This window comes from Rhinopithecus roxellana, chromosome 5 (genome assembly GCF_007565055.1).
Source record: "Rhinopithecus roxellana isolate Shanxi Qingling chromosome 5, ASM756505v1, whole genome shotgun sequence".
Taxonomy (NCBI): domain Eukaryota; kingdom Metazoa; phylum Chordata; class Mammalia; order Primates; family Cercopithecidae; genus Rhinopithecus; species Rhinopithecus roxellana.
In genome coordinates this window covers 62,420,384-62,436,796 of record NC_044553.1, presented here as the reverse complement: position 1 = coordinate 62,436,796, position 16,413 = coordinate 62,420,384, and the positions used below count along the sequence as shown (strand labels likewise).

At 43.4% G+C, this 16,413-nt stretch overlaps 1 pseudogene and 1 gene segment (V, D, J or C); one reads left to right on the top strand and one right to left on the bottom strand.

Annotated features, from left to right (window-relative positions):
- The first annotated feature begins 7,333 nt into the window (after nt 1-7,333).
- Nucleotides 7,334-8,120, top strand: LOC104656299. The segment is given in 2 exon segments: nt 7,334-7,481; nt 7,813-8,120. Coding segments are annotated over 2 exon segments (384 nt in total).
- A 2,282-nt stretch (nt 8,121-10,402) lies between these two features.
- Nucleotides 10,403-10,701, bottom strand: LOC115897526 (annotated as a pseudogene). The gene has a single exon (XR_004057332.1). The product of XR_004057332.1 is annotated as a 40S ribosomal protein S29 pseudogene (transcript).
- Between the last annotated feature and the right edge of the window lie 5,712 nt (nt 10,702-16,413).

Here is a 16,413-nt window from a genome sequence, read left to right as displayed (position 1 = left end):
TTTGGGCTGGTTTCCTATTTTGCAGTTGCAAATTGTGCTGCTATAAACATGCGTGTGCAAGTATTTTTTTCGTATAATGACTTATTTTCCTCTGGGTAGATACCCAGTAGTGGGACTGCTGGATCAAATGGTGGTTCTACTTTTAGTTCTTTTTTTTTTTTGAGACGGAGTCTGGCTCTGTCGCCCAGGCTGGAGTGCAGTGGCGCGATCTCGGCTCACTGCAAACTCTGCCTCCTGGGTTTACGCCATTCTCCTCCCTCAGCCTCCCAAGTAGCTGGGACTACAGGCGCCCGCCATCTCGCCCGGCTAGTTTTTTTGTATTTTTTTTAGTAGAGACGGGGTTTCACCGTGTAGCCAGGATGGTCTTGATCTCCTGACCTCGTGATCCACCCGTCTCGGCCTCCCAAAGTGCTGGGATTACAGGCTTGAGCCACCGCGCCCGGCCTACTTTTAGTTCTTTAAGGAATCTCCACACTGTTTTCTGTAGTGGTTGTACGAGTTTGCATTCCCAATAGCAGTGTAAAAGTGTTTCCTTTTCGTCATGTCCATGCCAACCTCTATTATTTTTTGTTTTTTTATCATGGCCATTCTTGCAGGAGTAAGGTGGTATCGCATTGTGGTTTTGATTTGCATTTCCCTGATCATTAGTGATGTTGAGAAATTTTTCATGTGTTTGTTGGCCATTTGTGTATCTTCTTTTGAGAATTGTCTATTCATGTCCTTAGTCCCCCCCCCTTTTTTTTTTGAGATGGTGTCTTGCTCTGTCTCTCAGGCTGGAGTGCAATGGCACAATCTCGGCCCACTGCAACCTCTGCCTCCCAGGTTCAAGCGATTCTCCTGCCTCAGCCTCTAGAATAGCTGGGATTACAGGCAACTGCCACTGCACCCCGCTAATTTTTGTATTTTTTGTTTGTTTGTTTTTGAGATGGAGTTTCACTCTTGTTGCCCAGGCTAGAGTGCAATGGCATGATCTTGGCTCACCACAACCTCCGTCTCCTGGATTCAAGCGATTCTCCTGCCTCAGCCTCCCGAGTAGCTGGGATTACAGGCATGTGTCACCACACCTGGCTAATTTTTTGTATTTTTAGTAGAGATGCAGTTGGAGTTTCTCCATGTTGGTCAGGCTGGTCTCGAACTCCCAACCTCAGGTGATCCACCTGCCTTGGCTTCCCAAAGTGCTGGGATTACAGGTGTGAGCCACTGTGCCCAGCCTTAGCCCACTTTCTGATGGGATTGTTTGTTTTTTCTTGCTGATTTGTTTGAGTTCCTTGTAGATCTGGATATTAGTATTTTGTCAGACGTATTGATTGTGAATATTTTCTCCCACTCTGTGGGTTGTCCATTTACTCTGCTGGTTATTTCTTTTGCTGTGCAGAAGCATTTTGGTTTAATTAAATTCCATCTATTTATCTTTGTTTTTGATGCATTTGCTTTCAGGTTCTTGGTCATAAATTCTTTGCCTAAGTCAATGTCTAGAAAGGTTTTTCTGAAGTTATCTTTTTTTTTTTTTGAGGCGGAGTCTTGCTCTGTCGCCCAGGCTCGAGTGCAGCGGAGCAATCTCAACTCACTGCAAGCTCCGCAATCTCGGCTCACTGCAAGCTCCGCCTCCTGGGTTCGCGCCATTCTCCTGCCTCAGCCTCCTGAGTAGCTGGGACTACAGGCGCCCGCCACCACGCCCGGCATTTTTTTGTATTTTTAGTAGAGACGGGGTTTCACTGTGTTAGCCAGGATGGTCTTGATCTCCTGACCTCGTGATCTGCCCGCCTCGGCCTCCCAAAGTGCTGGGATTACAGGCTTGAGCCACCGCGCCCGGCTGATGTTGTCTTTTAGAATCCTTACGGCTTCAGGTATTAGACTTAGGTCTTTGATCCATCTTTTCTTTTTTTTGAGATGGAGGCTCGCTGTGTCACCCAGGCTGGAGTGCTGTGACCGGATCTCAGCTCACTGCAAGCTCCGCCTCCCGGGTTCACGCCATTCTCCTGCCTCAGCCTCCCGGGTAGCTGGGACTGCAGGCGCCGCCACCTCGCCCGGCTAGTTTTTTTTATAGTTTTTAGTAGAGACGGGGTTTCACCGTGTTAGCCAGGATGGTCTCGATCTCCTGACCTCGTGATCCGCCCGTCTCGACCTCCCAAAGTGCTGGGATTACAGAGTTGAGCCACCGCGCCCGGCCTTTGATCCATCCTGAGTTGTTTTTTGTATAAGGTGAGAGATGAGGATCCAGTTTCGTTCTTCTACATGTGGCCAGCCAATTATCTCAGCACTGTTTGTTGAATAGGGTGTCCTTTCCCCACTTTGTGATTTTGCTTGCTTTGTGGAAGATCCGTTGGCTGTAAATATTTGGGTTTATTTCTGGGTTCTCTCTTCTGTTCCACTGGTCTACATGCTTATTTTTATACCAGTACCAGGCTGTTTTGTTTTGGTGACTATGGCCTTACAGTATAGTTTGAAGTTGAGTAATGTGATGCCTCCAGATTTGTTGTTTTTGCTTATTATTGCTTTGGCTATGTGAGATCATTTTTGGTTCCATATGAATTTTAGGATTGTTTTTCCTAGTTCTGTGAAGAATGATGATGGTATTTTGATGGAAATTGCATTGAATGTGTAGACTGCTTTTGACAGTATGATCATTTTCACAGTATTGATTCTACCCCTTCTACCCATTCTACCCATCCATGCCCAGGCAGGTAGAGAAAGACCATCATATGGGGGCAGGGCTAGGCGTGTCTGGGTGCAGACTCTCCTTGGGTGGGTCTTGCTGTCACTGCTGCAGGAGATGGAGGTGTGGTTCTCAGGCCAATGGAGTTATGTTCCCAGGGAGGTCATGGCTCCTTCTGCTGTGTCATGCGGGTCTTCAGGGAAGTAGGGAAAAGTCGGCAGTTACAGGCCTTACCCAGCTCCCCTGCAGCCCTAAAGGCTGGTCTCACTCCCACCATGACCCTGCTTTCCCACCCCCAACAACACTGAGTTTATTTCCAGGCAGTGGGTGAGCAGAGCTGAGAACTTGCCCCAGGCTACCAGCCTCCTGACTGAGAAAGCAAGCAGGGCTTTCAGGTTTTGCACCTCCCTGTCTGCCATGGCTTCTGTGCTGTGTCTGCGCTCCTGATTCACCTCCTCCTCTAGGTTCTGTCCAGGAAACTTTGCGTTTGGTGGAAATTGTTACAAAGTTCACCTGGAAGTTTTCTTCTCCCCATAGTCATTTCCTAGTTCTTCTGGCAGTTCACCCCAAGGCTCCCGTGGGACAAAGTTAGAAATGGCTTTTCTGGGGACTGGGAGTACCTAAAGGGCTCTTCCCACCTCTTCTTGTACCCCTGTATTTTGCTCAGCTCTGTAAATTTGTCTCAGCTGTATGTAGGTCAAATTCTTCTCCCGTGATTTGGACTTCTGGTTCCCCAGTGAGGGTATGTGTTTGGGGGCAGATGGTTCTTCTTTCACACTTTCACACTTTGGGCACTCACAGTTTTCCAGCTGTCTCCGGGGGCCTGCAGCAGCAATCCACTTCCTCCAAAAGGTCTGTGGATTATCTCAGCTTTCCTGGTACGTTCTTGTGGTAGTCCTTGGAGCAAAAGTTTATGACGTGAGCCTCCACACGCTGCTCTGTGCGTCCAAGTGGGAGCTGCAAGTTAGTCCTGTCTCCTATCTGCCATTTTTCTGAAGTTCTCTGGTCTGAATTCTTCAGTGCCTTCTCACCGCCCTAAGGACCAAGTCCAAACTCTCCAGCCTGGCTTTCAGGCCCCCCTTGAGCTCTTTTTTATATTTTTGATAGGGAAAGAACATTTTTATCCTTGGGGGTGTGTGTATATAAAATGGCAATGATATGTGGTGTCACAAGATGGCAGCATTATATTTATTATATCCAGGTGCTATGAACCTACTATGTGCAGTAAATAGAAAATAATGCTTTCAGTGCGTTCACAAGGATTTAAATTGCCTTTGAATTTTTTTTTGCTTACAGCATGTTTATTTCTGTCTTTATCCTAGTTGCATGCAGTTTGTTTCAATTTTTTTCATCCCTGGCATTAAAAATTTAAGTTTCTCATTTTCTACTCATTTTTATGAAACACGGACAAAATGCGTAAATAATGCTGTTTAAGGTGAGGAGGCAGGCAATACCCTCTCCCCACCACATTTTCAATCCACCTACTCTTGTACAAAAGTCTGCTGTTGTACGAGAGACTGAATTCAGCATATGCAAGTTATACTATATACTTATGAAAATCAAGGAGAAACTTAAGTCAGCATGGACCCAGCAGTAGTTTTAACACTTTTTTTTCACATGGTGCAACAGTAGCGTCATTTTTTTTTTTTTTTTTTTTTTTTTTTTTTTGAGATAGGGTCTTGCTTTGTTGCCCAGATTGGGGTACAGTGGCATTATTATAGTTCACTGCAGCCTTGAACTCCTGGGCTCAAGTGATCCTCCCTTCTTGGCCTCTTGAATAGTTGAAACTACAGGTGCCTGCCACCATGCCTGGCTAATTTTTAAATTTTGTGTAGCGACAAGGGTTTTTACTATGTTGCCCAGGCTCATCTCCTTATGTTGCCCAGGCTTCAAGTGATCTTCCTGCCTCAGCCTCCCAAAGTGGTGCAATCATGGCTCACAGCAGCCTTGACCTTCCGGGCTCAGGTGATCCTCCCACCTCAGCCTCCTTTGTAGCTGGGACCACAGGTGCATACCACCATGTCTGGCTAGTTTTTACTTTTATTATTTATTTATTTATTTATTTATTTATTTATTTTTGAGACAGAGTCTCGCTCTGTCGCCCAGGCTGGAGCGCAGTGGCCGGATCTCAGCTCACTGCAAGCTCCGCCTCCTGGGTTTACGCCATTCTCCCGTCTCAGCCTCCCGAGTAGCTGGGACTACAGGCGCCGCTACCTCGCCCGGCTAGTTTTTTTTTTTGTATTTTTAGTAGAGACGGGGTTTCACCGTGTTAGCCAGGATGGTCTCGATCTCCTGACCTCGTGATCCGCCCGTCTCGGCCTCCCAAAGGGCTGGGATTACAGGCTTGAGCCACCGCGCCCAGCCTACTTGTATTTTTTATAGAGCTGAGTCTCCTTATGTTGGCCAGGCTGGTCTCCAACTCCTGGGCTCAAGTGATCCTCCTGTCTCAGCCTCCAAAAATGCTGGGATTATAGGCATGAGCCACTGTTCCTGGTCCTGGCCAATTTTAACACTCTTGATTCCATAGCTTTCTTTGTGGGAAGATGATTTTGACTCTGTGGCAAAAAGGGGTAGCAAAAATTTAAAATACCAGTCAGACAGCAGGTTACAAAAGTTGAACGGTGCTCATGGCAGGACTCAGTAAATACCTTTTTAAAAAATATAGTATGTTGATTTCAAGTGTAGTGAGATTCTTCAATATCTATCAATATTGGTTCACATAACATACCTTTATTCTTTTAAAGTATATTACTTAGGAATTTTTAGTATATTTGCAAAGTTGTGAATTGATTACTAGCTAATTTCTGAATTTTTTTTATCACTTCAAAAGTAAATCCCATACTCATTAGTAGTCCCTCCCTGTACTTACCCTGGCTCTCCCAGTCCCCAATTCCTGGCAACCATTAATTAACTTTTTATCTGTATGGATTTGCCTATTATGAACATTTCACACATACAATGGAATCATACAATACATGACCTTTTGCATCTGGCTTGTTTCACACAGCATAATGTTTTCAAGCGCCATCCATGTTGTAGCATGTATTAATACTTCATTCCTTGTAATAGCTGAATAATGTTCCATTTTATGGATATACCATATTTCATCCGTTTATCAGGTGATGGGACATTTCAGTTGTTTACACTTTTTGGCAACTGTGAATAATGCTGCTATGGCGTTTATGTAGAAGTTTTTGTGTGAACATATGTTTTCATTTCTTTTGGTTGTATACCTAGAATTGCTGGGTCATATGGCAAATCTATGTTTGATGTTTTGAGGACCTACCAAACCGTTTTCCAAGTGGTTGCACCATTTTAAATTTCCACCAGCAATATATGAAGTTTCTAACTTCTCCACATTCTTGCCAACACTTGTTATTTGTATGTAGGTCTTTCTTTAATTGTAGCCACCTTTAATATTGAATAGTATTAATAAGAGGCCAATAAGTATGAAAAATAGGTATGAAAAAATTTCATAGAGATAATAAATTTATTTCTGGGACATCATGATAAATAGTTTAACATATTGTTGAAGTTTTCATTTTTTCCTCTCTGTTTTCCTCCCTTTTTCTCAGATCTTTTTTCCTCTTGAAATTGGAGTCTCACTCTGTTGCCTGTGCTGGAGTGCAGTGGCCTGATCTCAGCTCACTGCAACCTCTGCCTCCCAGGTTCAAGTGATTCTCCTTCTTCAGCCTCCTGAGTAGCTGGGATTACAGGTGTGCGCCACCACACCTGGCTAATTTTTGTATTTTTAGTAGAGATGGGGTCTTACCATGGTGGCCGGGCTGATCTCAAACTTCTGACCGCAAGTGATCTGCCTGCCTTGGCCTCCCAAAGTGGTGGGATTACAGGTGTGAGCCACTGCTCCCAGCTCTTTTTTCGTGTTATATCTATCTCTCTTCTTTCCTTTAGTTTTTAAAAAAATTACATAATCAAACATGTCTATTTTAACATTAACCAATATAGGGATGTACAAAAAAAATTAACTCGCTCAACTCTTCCACCGCAACTCCTAACATAACCAATGTTAGTAGTTTATTGAGTATATCCTCACACTTTTAAAACTCTGTGCATAGGTACATAAGTTTGTGATAAAAATATTCAATACTGCAGCTTACTTTTGAATATTTTGAAGATTATTTCTATATTAGCTGTTGTAAGTACACTTAAATGGTAGATATATTTCCTTCTCTTTCTAGCTTTCAAAATATATATGGCACACAAACAAACAATAGTTAGTATATGCACACACACACTGCATCTCTAATTGATCCTGGATTTCATTTTGTTGTATCATGAGAAAGGAAACTGTTAGTATGGTCAAATTGACTGGTTTTGACTTTGCCTTATGTTCCCATTTGTTTTCTCTGTTCTTTACATATTTGACGTTCACCACAATCACTTGGATTAAAATGTGTGGATTGTTTTTTGGAGATAGGGACCTTACCATGTTGCTTAGGCTGGTCTCCATTTCCTGGCCTCAAGGGATTTTTCCACCTCAGCCTCTTGAATAGCTGGGATTACAGGCATGAGCCACTGTGCCCAGCTTAAAATCTGTGGATTTATCAGTAGAAAATGTTCATGTAAAGATATTCGCTCCTCCAGTGAAAGGAAGCTTGAACTCATCCCTTCAAGAAAGAAGCTCCTCCCCTTGTATTTCTATTGGGTTTTGCATCCAGACTGAGCTTCCTTCCCTCATCCATATGAAGTGTCTACCTTCTGCAGACTCCAGTGGCTCAGGAACCGGGGATGCAGTGCCAGGCTCGTGGTGTCCTGCAGCAGATGTGGGGAACTTTCCTTCTTTATGTTTCCATGAAGATGGGAGGTAAGTCTCAATCTAATAGCAAATGCTGCTAGGAATTTTCAAAACAATTTCCTTTCAGCTAAATTATTGCAAATTTTGACATTTGTAATGAGAGTATTTCCTGAATATGCATTTTCCTAATGTGGTGCTTATTGTCCTCCTATTACTATGGCTGCTGCTGTTACTGCAACCATTTATTTCAGTCTAAGAAATTCTCCCATCAACGGCAGTTCTTTTGTGACCACATAGAGGCATCATTTAAAAAATTATTTCAATAGTTTTTGGAGGAAACCTCATAATGATGGGGTTTCTGAGAGTGCTGCCCTAGTAACAATCATGTATCTTGTCATAGGCACTGCAGGACAAAGCCTTGAGCAGCCCTCTGAAGTGACAGCTGTGGAAGGAGCCATTGTCCAGATAAACTGCTCATACCAGACATCTAGGTTTGATGGGCTGTCTTGGTACCAGCAACATGATGGCGGAGCACCCACATTTCTTTCTTACAATGCTCTGGATGGTTTGGAGGAGAGAGGTCATTTTTCTTCATTCCTTAGTCGCTCTGATAGTTATGGTTACCTCCTTCTACAGGAGCTTCAGATGAAAGACTCTGCCTCTTACTTCTGTGCTGTGAGAGACACAGTGACTATGAGGCCTCCTTAACTGTGCCAAAATTCAAAAGACAACCAGTGGAGTACAGGTGGGCTTGAGAAGTTCTAGAACTTCCTGAGTGTATGTTTGCTTACTCTCTAATTTTAACCTTGTCTAGAATATGTAGCATAGGGCTCTTAGACTGAACCCCAATTTTTTTTTTTTTTTGAGATGGAGTCTCGTTCTCTCTCCCAGGCTGGAGTGCAGTGGCGCGATCTTGGCTCACTGCAAACTCCGCCTCCCGGGTTCAGGCCATTCTCCTGCCTCAGCCTGAGGAGTAGCTGGAACTACAGGCGCCCGCCACTACGTCCAGCTAGTTTTTTGTATTTTTAGTAGAGATGGGGTTTCACCGTGTTAGCCAAGATGGTCTCCATCTCCTGACCTCATGATCCGCCCACCTCGGCCTCCCAAAGTGCTGGGATTACAGGCGTGAGCTGCCGCGCTGGCCATGAACCCCATTATTTTATGAAACATTGATTGCTAAAGAGAAGGACAAACTATTTTTTCTCTCTCTCTTTCTTCAGTTTCTCCTTTTCCTCTTACTCCTGCTTATTTATACCTCCAGTATCCTGTGGTCCCACATATGGAAGATGGAATTTACTTTTGGAGGAAGTTTTTTATACAAGGGAAGGATCCCTTGGTGAGTGCTTTAGTTTATGCAGTAGTAAGTTACATTCATATTCATGTATCCTTGGGAGGCTCTGAAATTTGTGAAGTAAATGCAAATTCCTCAGTTTGAGACGGCACAATTTCATTTAATTATGTCAAATATGTCCTCATTTTTGTATTTCCCTGAGCGATGATTTTGATATTATTTGACATTTTTTGGTGGATTTATCCAACATATTGGAGAGTGTGGGGGTTGTGGACTTAAAGGGTGAAGAGAAGATCAGGGAGAGCTCTTCTTTGTGAACAGAAGAGCGAGGTCATGCAATGAGGTGGGGGTCAAGTGTGGAAGGAGTTGGTCAGTAGGGAATTCCTGTAAAAGCACTGGATAATGGATAGAACAGTAATATAAAATATTCAGTTTAAAGATTTTCTTTTACTGAATTGTAATTCTTGTGTGCTATCCTAAATGTTTTTGAAGTTTGTTAAACATTACAGCCTGGCTGGGTGCGGTGGCTCAAGCCTGTAATCCCAGCACTTTGGGAGGCTGAGACGGGCGGATCACGAGGTCAGGAGATCGAGACCATCCTGGCTAACACGGTGAAATCCCGTCTCTACTAAAAAAATACAAAAAACTAGCCGGGCATGGTGGCGGGCACCTGTAGTCCTGGCTACTCGGGAGGCTGAGGCAGGAGAATGGCGTAAACCCAGGAGGCGGAGCTTGCAGTGAGCTGAGATCCAGCCACTGCACTCCAGCCTGGGCAACAGAGCGAGACTCCGTCTCAAAAAAAAAAAAAAAAAAAAAAATTACAACCTATATAGTTTGTCCTTAGCAGGCAATGCAGAATTTCTTCACCATAGGTGAATTCTTTCTTGGCTTAGTACATATATTTATTTATTTATTTATTTGTTTATTTATTTTTTGTTATTTTTTGATCATGAGGTCAGGAGATTGAGACCATCTTGGCTAACCCAGGCTGGAGGGCAGTGGCGCGATCTCAGCTCACTGCAAGCTCCGCCTCTTGGGTTCACGCCATTCTTCTGCCTCAGCCTCCCGAGTAGCTGGGACTACAGGCGCCCACCACCACGCCCAGCTAATTTTTTGTATTTTTAGTAAAGATGGGGTTTCACTGTGTTAGCCAGGATGGTCTCAATTGTAGTGTAGTGGCGCCATCTCGGCTCACTGCAATCTGTGCTTCCCGAGTTCAAGCCATTCTGCCTCAGCCTCCCTAGTAGCTGGGACTACAGGCATGCACCATCACACACAGCTAATTTTTGTATTTTTAGTAGAGACAGGGTTTCACCATGTTGGCCAGGATGGTCTCGATCTCCTGACCTCGTGATCCACTCACCTCAGCCTCCCAAAGTGCTGGAATTACAAGAGTGAGCCACCGTGCCAACCTCTATTAGCTAATTTTTAATGATTCATTTTGAGGTAAACAGAATTAGAGGGACTTGGTGGTAGGGAGTAGGAAAGGTAAAGTGGATGGTTTTCACTCAACAAATATTTTATTAAATTCTCGTATGTGCTAGGCACTCTTTTAATTGCTATGGTGCATCACTGAATAAAACATACCTGCACTGAGGTTGCTTATGTTCTTGTGAAGAGAGAGAATAAGTAGATGTTTTAGCAGACTTTGGAAGCACAGAGAAAATACATTTGACCCTCAGAACTCAGCTTCATTGTCTTTTTTTTTTTTTTTTTTTCAAATGTTTATTTTATGTACAAAGAACTATCATGGTTTTTCACTGAGTAGATGCCTTGGATAATCCTTTGAAGGAAGATCATTTAGTCCAACTTAATGAAACCGATATCCTTCGCGTACTGACGGAAACACTGGCGGCACATATTGAGGCCATATTTCCGGATCAGACCGTGCCGGTTTGAACACACGCAACAAGAGCGAGAACCCTGGCCGAATTTTCGCGGGTGGCTCCAGTACAGCTGCTGGTGGCCCATCCTGCTCTCAGAAGTGCAACGAGGTAAAAGCGCTTCATTGTCTTTAATAGGAAGAGAGCTGAGATGTATGGAAGCAATGCTGATGTCCTGTGCTTGTTATAATTTTGTAATATAAATTAATCATCCGCTGAGTAAGGGCTGTATAACATTGGAGAGTTATAAGACTGCAAGTCTTGTTATCCAGAGAATCTCAGTCTTTCAAATTATTTGAATGTAGGTGTGTCTATAGTGGGACTCTATATAAAATCAGAAAGATACTGAACTTTTGAGTGGAGAATCTAACACTGAGGCAAATGACCTTTAACATGTGAATTATTTGTAAAAATGAAAAAAAATTTCAAATGCTTCATTGAAATCACGAAGGAGATAAAGTCTAAAAAACTTTCAGCAAGGAGTGAATGGTCAATGGAAATGAACTATACAAAATCAGTTATCTTAAATTTGAAGACATGTACGTTACTGATATTCTCCTTAATCGGTATGCTATCTTTTTATCTTTTTAATTTAGTGACTATGAGGAGTATACATAAGAACTTTTATAGGTTCATTTTGACCTTGTTTTCATATCTATTTTCTCCTAAAGTCTTAAGTTGCTTTTTTTTTTTTTTTTTTTTTGAGATGGAGTCTCACTCTGTCGCCTAGGCTGGAGTGTGGAGGCGCTATCTCGGCTCACTGCAACCTCTGCCACCCAGGTTTAAGTGATACTCATGCCTCAGCCTCCCATGTAGCTGGGATTACAGGTATGCCACCATGCCTGGCTAATTTTGTATTTTTAGTAGAGATGGGGTTTCACCATGTTGGCCAGGCTAGTCTCGAACTCCTGACCTTAAGTGATCCACCCACCTCGGCCTCCCAAAGTGTTGGGATTATAGGCATGAGCCACCATGCCCGGCGAAGACTTAAGTTTTTAGATAACATGTTTTTCTGTCACAGAGATTTTCAAGAAGAAAGAGTACCACTCTTTGTTACTTTCTGTCTCTGCTAGTAGGGTTTCTCTTTAACCCAGCAACTTCTTTCATTTCCACCTGGAAGGTGGTTGGATGCTAGATGTTGGAGCAAGCCATTACCAAAGGATAGGACACAAGGTTTTTCAAATTATTGTAGGTCAAACTGGGAACCCAGCCCTACTGTCATGTTCAAAGAGCAGTAGCTGTGTTTGGACTTGGGAGTTAGATGTTTCTAAGTTCAAATCCAAGCTTCACAGGGTGTTCAGATAAAATCTCACAGAATGAAAGAAACATAGAAAGGATTGGAAGGAGTTTGACATGCATCGAATCTAACTATCTTCTATGATGTTTGAATAAAGCTCTAATTTTTGAGCATCTTTTTGGTCTTGTTCTCTTGAGTAGTTGTGGATGAGTCCATCTTCAATGTCTTTTGCCTTGAGATCTTACCTTTGGAGCTTTCTATATCCCTCAGTGTGGGCAAGATAGACCAAACAACCCATTGTCCAGTTATTTTCTAGTCCTGGGGTATCTGTGGAGTTTCCGGAGCCACAGTGGTACTCAGATGTCAGGAGCATATTCTCACTGTGGCAGTTAACCTCTCTTTAGTTCTAGTTCCTAAGGACGATAACCAAAAGAACACAGGTGGAAGAGGCTTGCATCGAGAAGGCTACACTCTATCCTGGAGGTGAACTGTTCACTATTACATACATAGCTCAGGAAAACTTAGATACCTCTCTTGTTTCTTTTGGCTTAAGGGTGATAAATAATTTAGGTGTTATTGAGCCCTAGTTTGCTCAACTGTTTCTCGTGGTTCCTCTACTACCGTATCTTCGTACATAGTTCCTATGCAGAGAAAACTCTCCTCAAATTATCATTTTTTGAGTAGGCTATCTACTGCTTTTTGGAAAATCAGCACCATCCATGTGCCTTAAGAGTGATTTGCACATGTACTCATGGGTACAGGGAAGTGAAGGAGGTCAGTTGGAAGAAATACAAAAACCAAGATCTTCATTAAGAAGAATTTAAAAATTTTGAAGGAATAGTTGGATCTTTTTCTAAGAAAAGTCTGTAAGAGATTTGATAATATGAATTTGGATGGGAAATAGGGAGTGTGCTGTGTACCACTGGATTTAGGACATGAGAGCGGGAGGCCCAGAATGCACACATAACCCTTCTCAGACAACCCTTGAGCCTTTGGTTTGGATACTGAACCAAGGGTAAAGGAAGACAAAAGTTGCCTTTTTGAGGGATCAGCTTATGAGGTGGAGTAGAACTCTAAGCTGGACTCTGCCAGTGTCCTTTTGAAACCCTGTCTTTTTTCCTAAATGAGGAATCTCAATTCCAGATATAAAATGAGGACGAATGGCTCACGCCTGTAATCCCAGCACTTTGGGAGGCTGAGATGGGCAGATAACAAGGTCAGGAGTTTGAGACCAGCCTGGCCAATATGGTGAAACTCTGTCCTACTAAAAACACAAAAGTTAGCTGGGCGTGGTGGTGTGCACCTGTAATCCCAGCTACTCGGGAGGCTGAGGCTGGAGAATCGCTTGAACCCGGGAGGTGGAGGTTGCGGTGAGCTGAGATGGCGCCACTGTACTCCAGCCTGGGTGACAGAGTAAGATTCCATCTTAAAAAAAAAAGAAAAAGAAAAAGAAAGAGAAAATGAGGATGAAACACAGCTTTGGTTGAATGTTCCACCAGGCAGTATTCTGTGTGTCTTTTGAGCAAGTGCAAGCACATAATTTTCCTATTTATCATCTTTCTGAATCTCAATCGAGTGCTTCCTGCCTGGAAGCCATTAGTTCACATATCTGACTCACATATACTCTGAATTTTAAGTGTATTTTGACTCTGCCTCTACAGTGGTTACCACATGCTTATCCATTATTCATTATTGAGTTTTATATGCATTTGTACTTTTCAACTGACCCATATCCATCCATTGGTCATACATGAGCTTTCCCTTGGCTCTGTTCTCCTGGGCCAGTTTTGGGCATGGACTTTTATACTCACCTTCCCATTTTGTCCCAGCCATTCATCAGTTATCCCCTCAGCTGAAACTTGACTTCTGTGAAAGTACTTAGTCACTGAGTGTGGGGATGGAGGTGACTTGAAAAGCAGGTGCTACATCTCATAATTAAATTATGTAATCTGGTACTTCAGAATCTCCTGGTCTCTGTTGTCACATTTCCTTATGAACTTCTGGGGGGATTAGGAAGTATTTCAGAACTTCCTTTCCTAGGTAGGCATACCATTTTTTTTTTAAAGATGAAGTCTTGCTCTGTTGCCCAGGCTGGAGTGCAGTGGCGCGATCTCAGCTCACTGCAAGCCCTGTCTCCCGGGTTCACGCCATTCTCTTGCCTCAGTCTCCTGAGTAGCTGGGACTACAGGCGCCCACCACCACGCCCGGCTAATATTTTGTATTTTTATTAGAGACAGGGTTTCACCGTGTTAGCCAGGATGGTTTCGATCTCCTGACCTCATGATCCGCCCACCTCAGCCTCTCAAAGTGCTGGGATTACAGGCGTGAGCCACCGTGCCTGGCCAAGTAGGCATACCGTTAAATAATACTACTCATTAAGAAAGGCCTGTGCCCATTTTGTGGCTAATCAGTAGGCAGAACTAGAATAAATAAGATTTACACTTACTGGTACTAGACAACTTACCTTGGGAATTGCAACCTAGGTTTGGAGACTTGACCTTCCAAGTCTGTGGACTGACTTGCAAACTAGCCATACTTTTCTGCTTGCTAACCAGGTCTTGATCTGGAAAGTAAGATCTCCCTGAGAACTGTCAGATCTACTTGAGCAATACTTTTCAGTCTGCATTAGAATCATATTTTAAAATTCCCTATGCTTAGGTCCCATCCCAGGTCAATTTAATCAGAATTTCTGGTGATGGAGCCAGAACTATTTAAATAAAAGTCTCCCAAGTGATTCTAAATGAAACAAAGTTGGAAAACTACAGTCTTAAAAGATAAATTGGACTAACCCTCTGGAGTTGAAAACTCACCCAAATTTATTGTACAAGAGTCAAAAACTGTCTTGAGCGCCCCATCTGGTATGGGAGGCAGATGAGGGGTTGCTGGTTACTAATACTGGCATTCCTTCCTTTCATTGTGAGTTGCTCTTATAACTTGCACCTGCTGCTCTCTAGAAACATGAGCCTGAGGTCCAATGTTAAACTGAGGCATGTGACACCTGTGCTCAGATCAATGGGCACCCAGGGACCATCAAAGACTTTTCTTTCTTACACCCTTGGCCTTTGTGTCCCTTGGAGAAGAACTTCAAAAGAGCAAGCCCTTCTTCAGGGCCATCATGGTCTTCTAAGGTTTAGTACACATTTTAGTAAGGACACATTAAGGATACCTTAAATACACATTTTTTTGAGGGATAAATATCAACATAAGGAATAGAGGACTCTTGGCCAGGTGCGGTGGCTCATACCTGTAATCCCAACACTTTGGGAGGCTGAGGCAGGAGGATTACTAGGGGTTCGAGATCAGCCTGGGCAAATAGTGAGACTCCTACCTCTACTGAAAAAAAAAAAAAAAAAAAAAAGCCGGGCGCGGTGGCTCAAGCCTGTAATCCCAGCACTTTGGGAGGCCGAGACGGGTGGATCACGAGGTCAGGAGATCGAGACCATCCTGGCTAACATGGTGAAACCCCGTCTCTACTAAAAACTACAGAAAACTAGCCGGGCGACGTGGCGGCGCCTGTAGTCCCAGCTACCCGGGAGGCTGAGACAGGAGAATGGCGTGAACCCGGGAGGCGGAGCTTGCAGTGAGCTGAGATCCGGCCACAGCACTCCAGCCTGGGTGACAGAGCGAGACTCCGTCTCAAAAAAAACAAACAACAAAAAAAAAAACAAACAAACATGAAGCCTCTTAATTACCTGTCCAAGCTCCTCAGGCAATCAAGACCAGTCCTTGTGGAGATTAAACATTTCAGGAACTAAAAGTTTGTTATAGCTTGGTCATTACTCTCATGAAGCAGCATAATCAGTCCTCCTAGTGCTCTGTGAATGTGAAAATGTAAAGTCTCTTTGTCTGTGCTTCTGTCATTGTTGCTGATGCACTCTCCACATGTCTGGTTTGTTGATAATTCACCCTCCAGTATTTCACTCCATCCTCTGGAGGGAATGGTGGCCTCTTCATCACAAAATGTTTTCTGTATTTGCACTCCTCTGTGATTGCCTGTTCATCCCTTAAGACAAACCCTTCTTTAAGTCCTGGATGATAACAAGAGTGATGATTGCAGCACTCAATATTTATTAAGTGTCTACCATGTTTCAGAAACTTCACATTAGTTATCTCATTCAATGCTCTTAATACCTTGTATTAGTCCGTTTTCATACTGCTATAAGGAACTAGCTGAGATTGTGTAATTTATGAAGAAAAGAGGTTTAATTAATTCATAGTTCCACAGGCTTAACAGGAAGCATGACTGAGAGGCCTCAGGAAACTTACAATCATGGTGGAAGGTGAAGGGGAATGAAGCACGTCTCACCATGGTGGAGCAGGAGAGAGAGACAGTGAAGGGGGAAGTGCCACACACTTTTAAATCATCAGACCTCATTAGAACTCACTCACTATCGTGAGAATAGCAAGAAATCAACCCCCATGATCCAGTTACCTCCCATGAGGCCCCTCCTCCAATTTGACATGAAATTTTGGGTGGGGACACAAATCTAAACCATATCATTCTGTCCCTGGTCCCTCCTAAATCTCGTGTCACTCTCACATTGCAAAATACAATTATCCCCTCTCAAAAGTCCCCTAGTCTTAACTCAT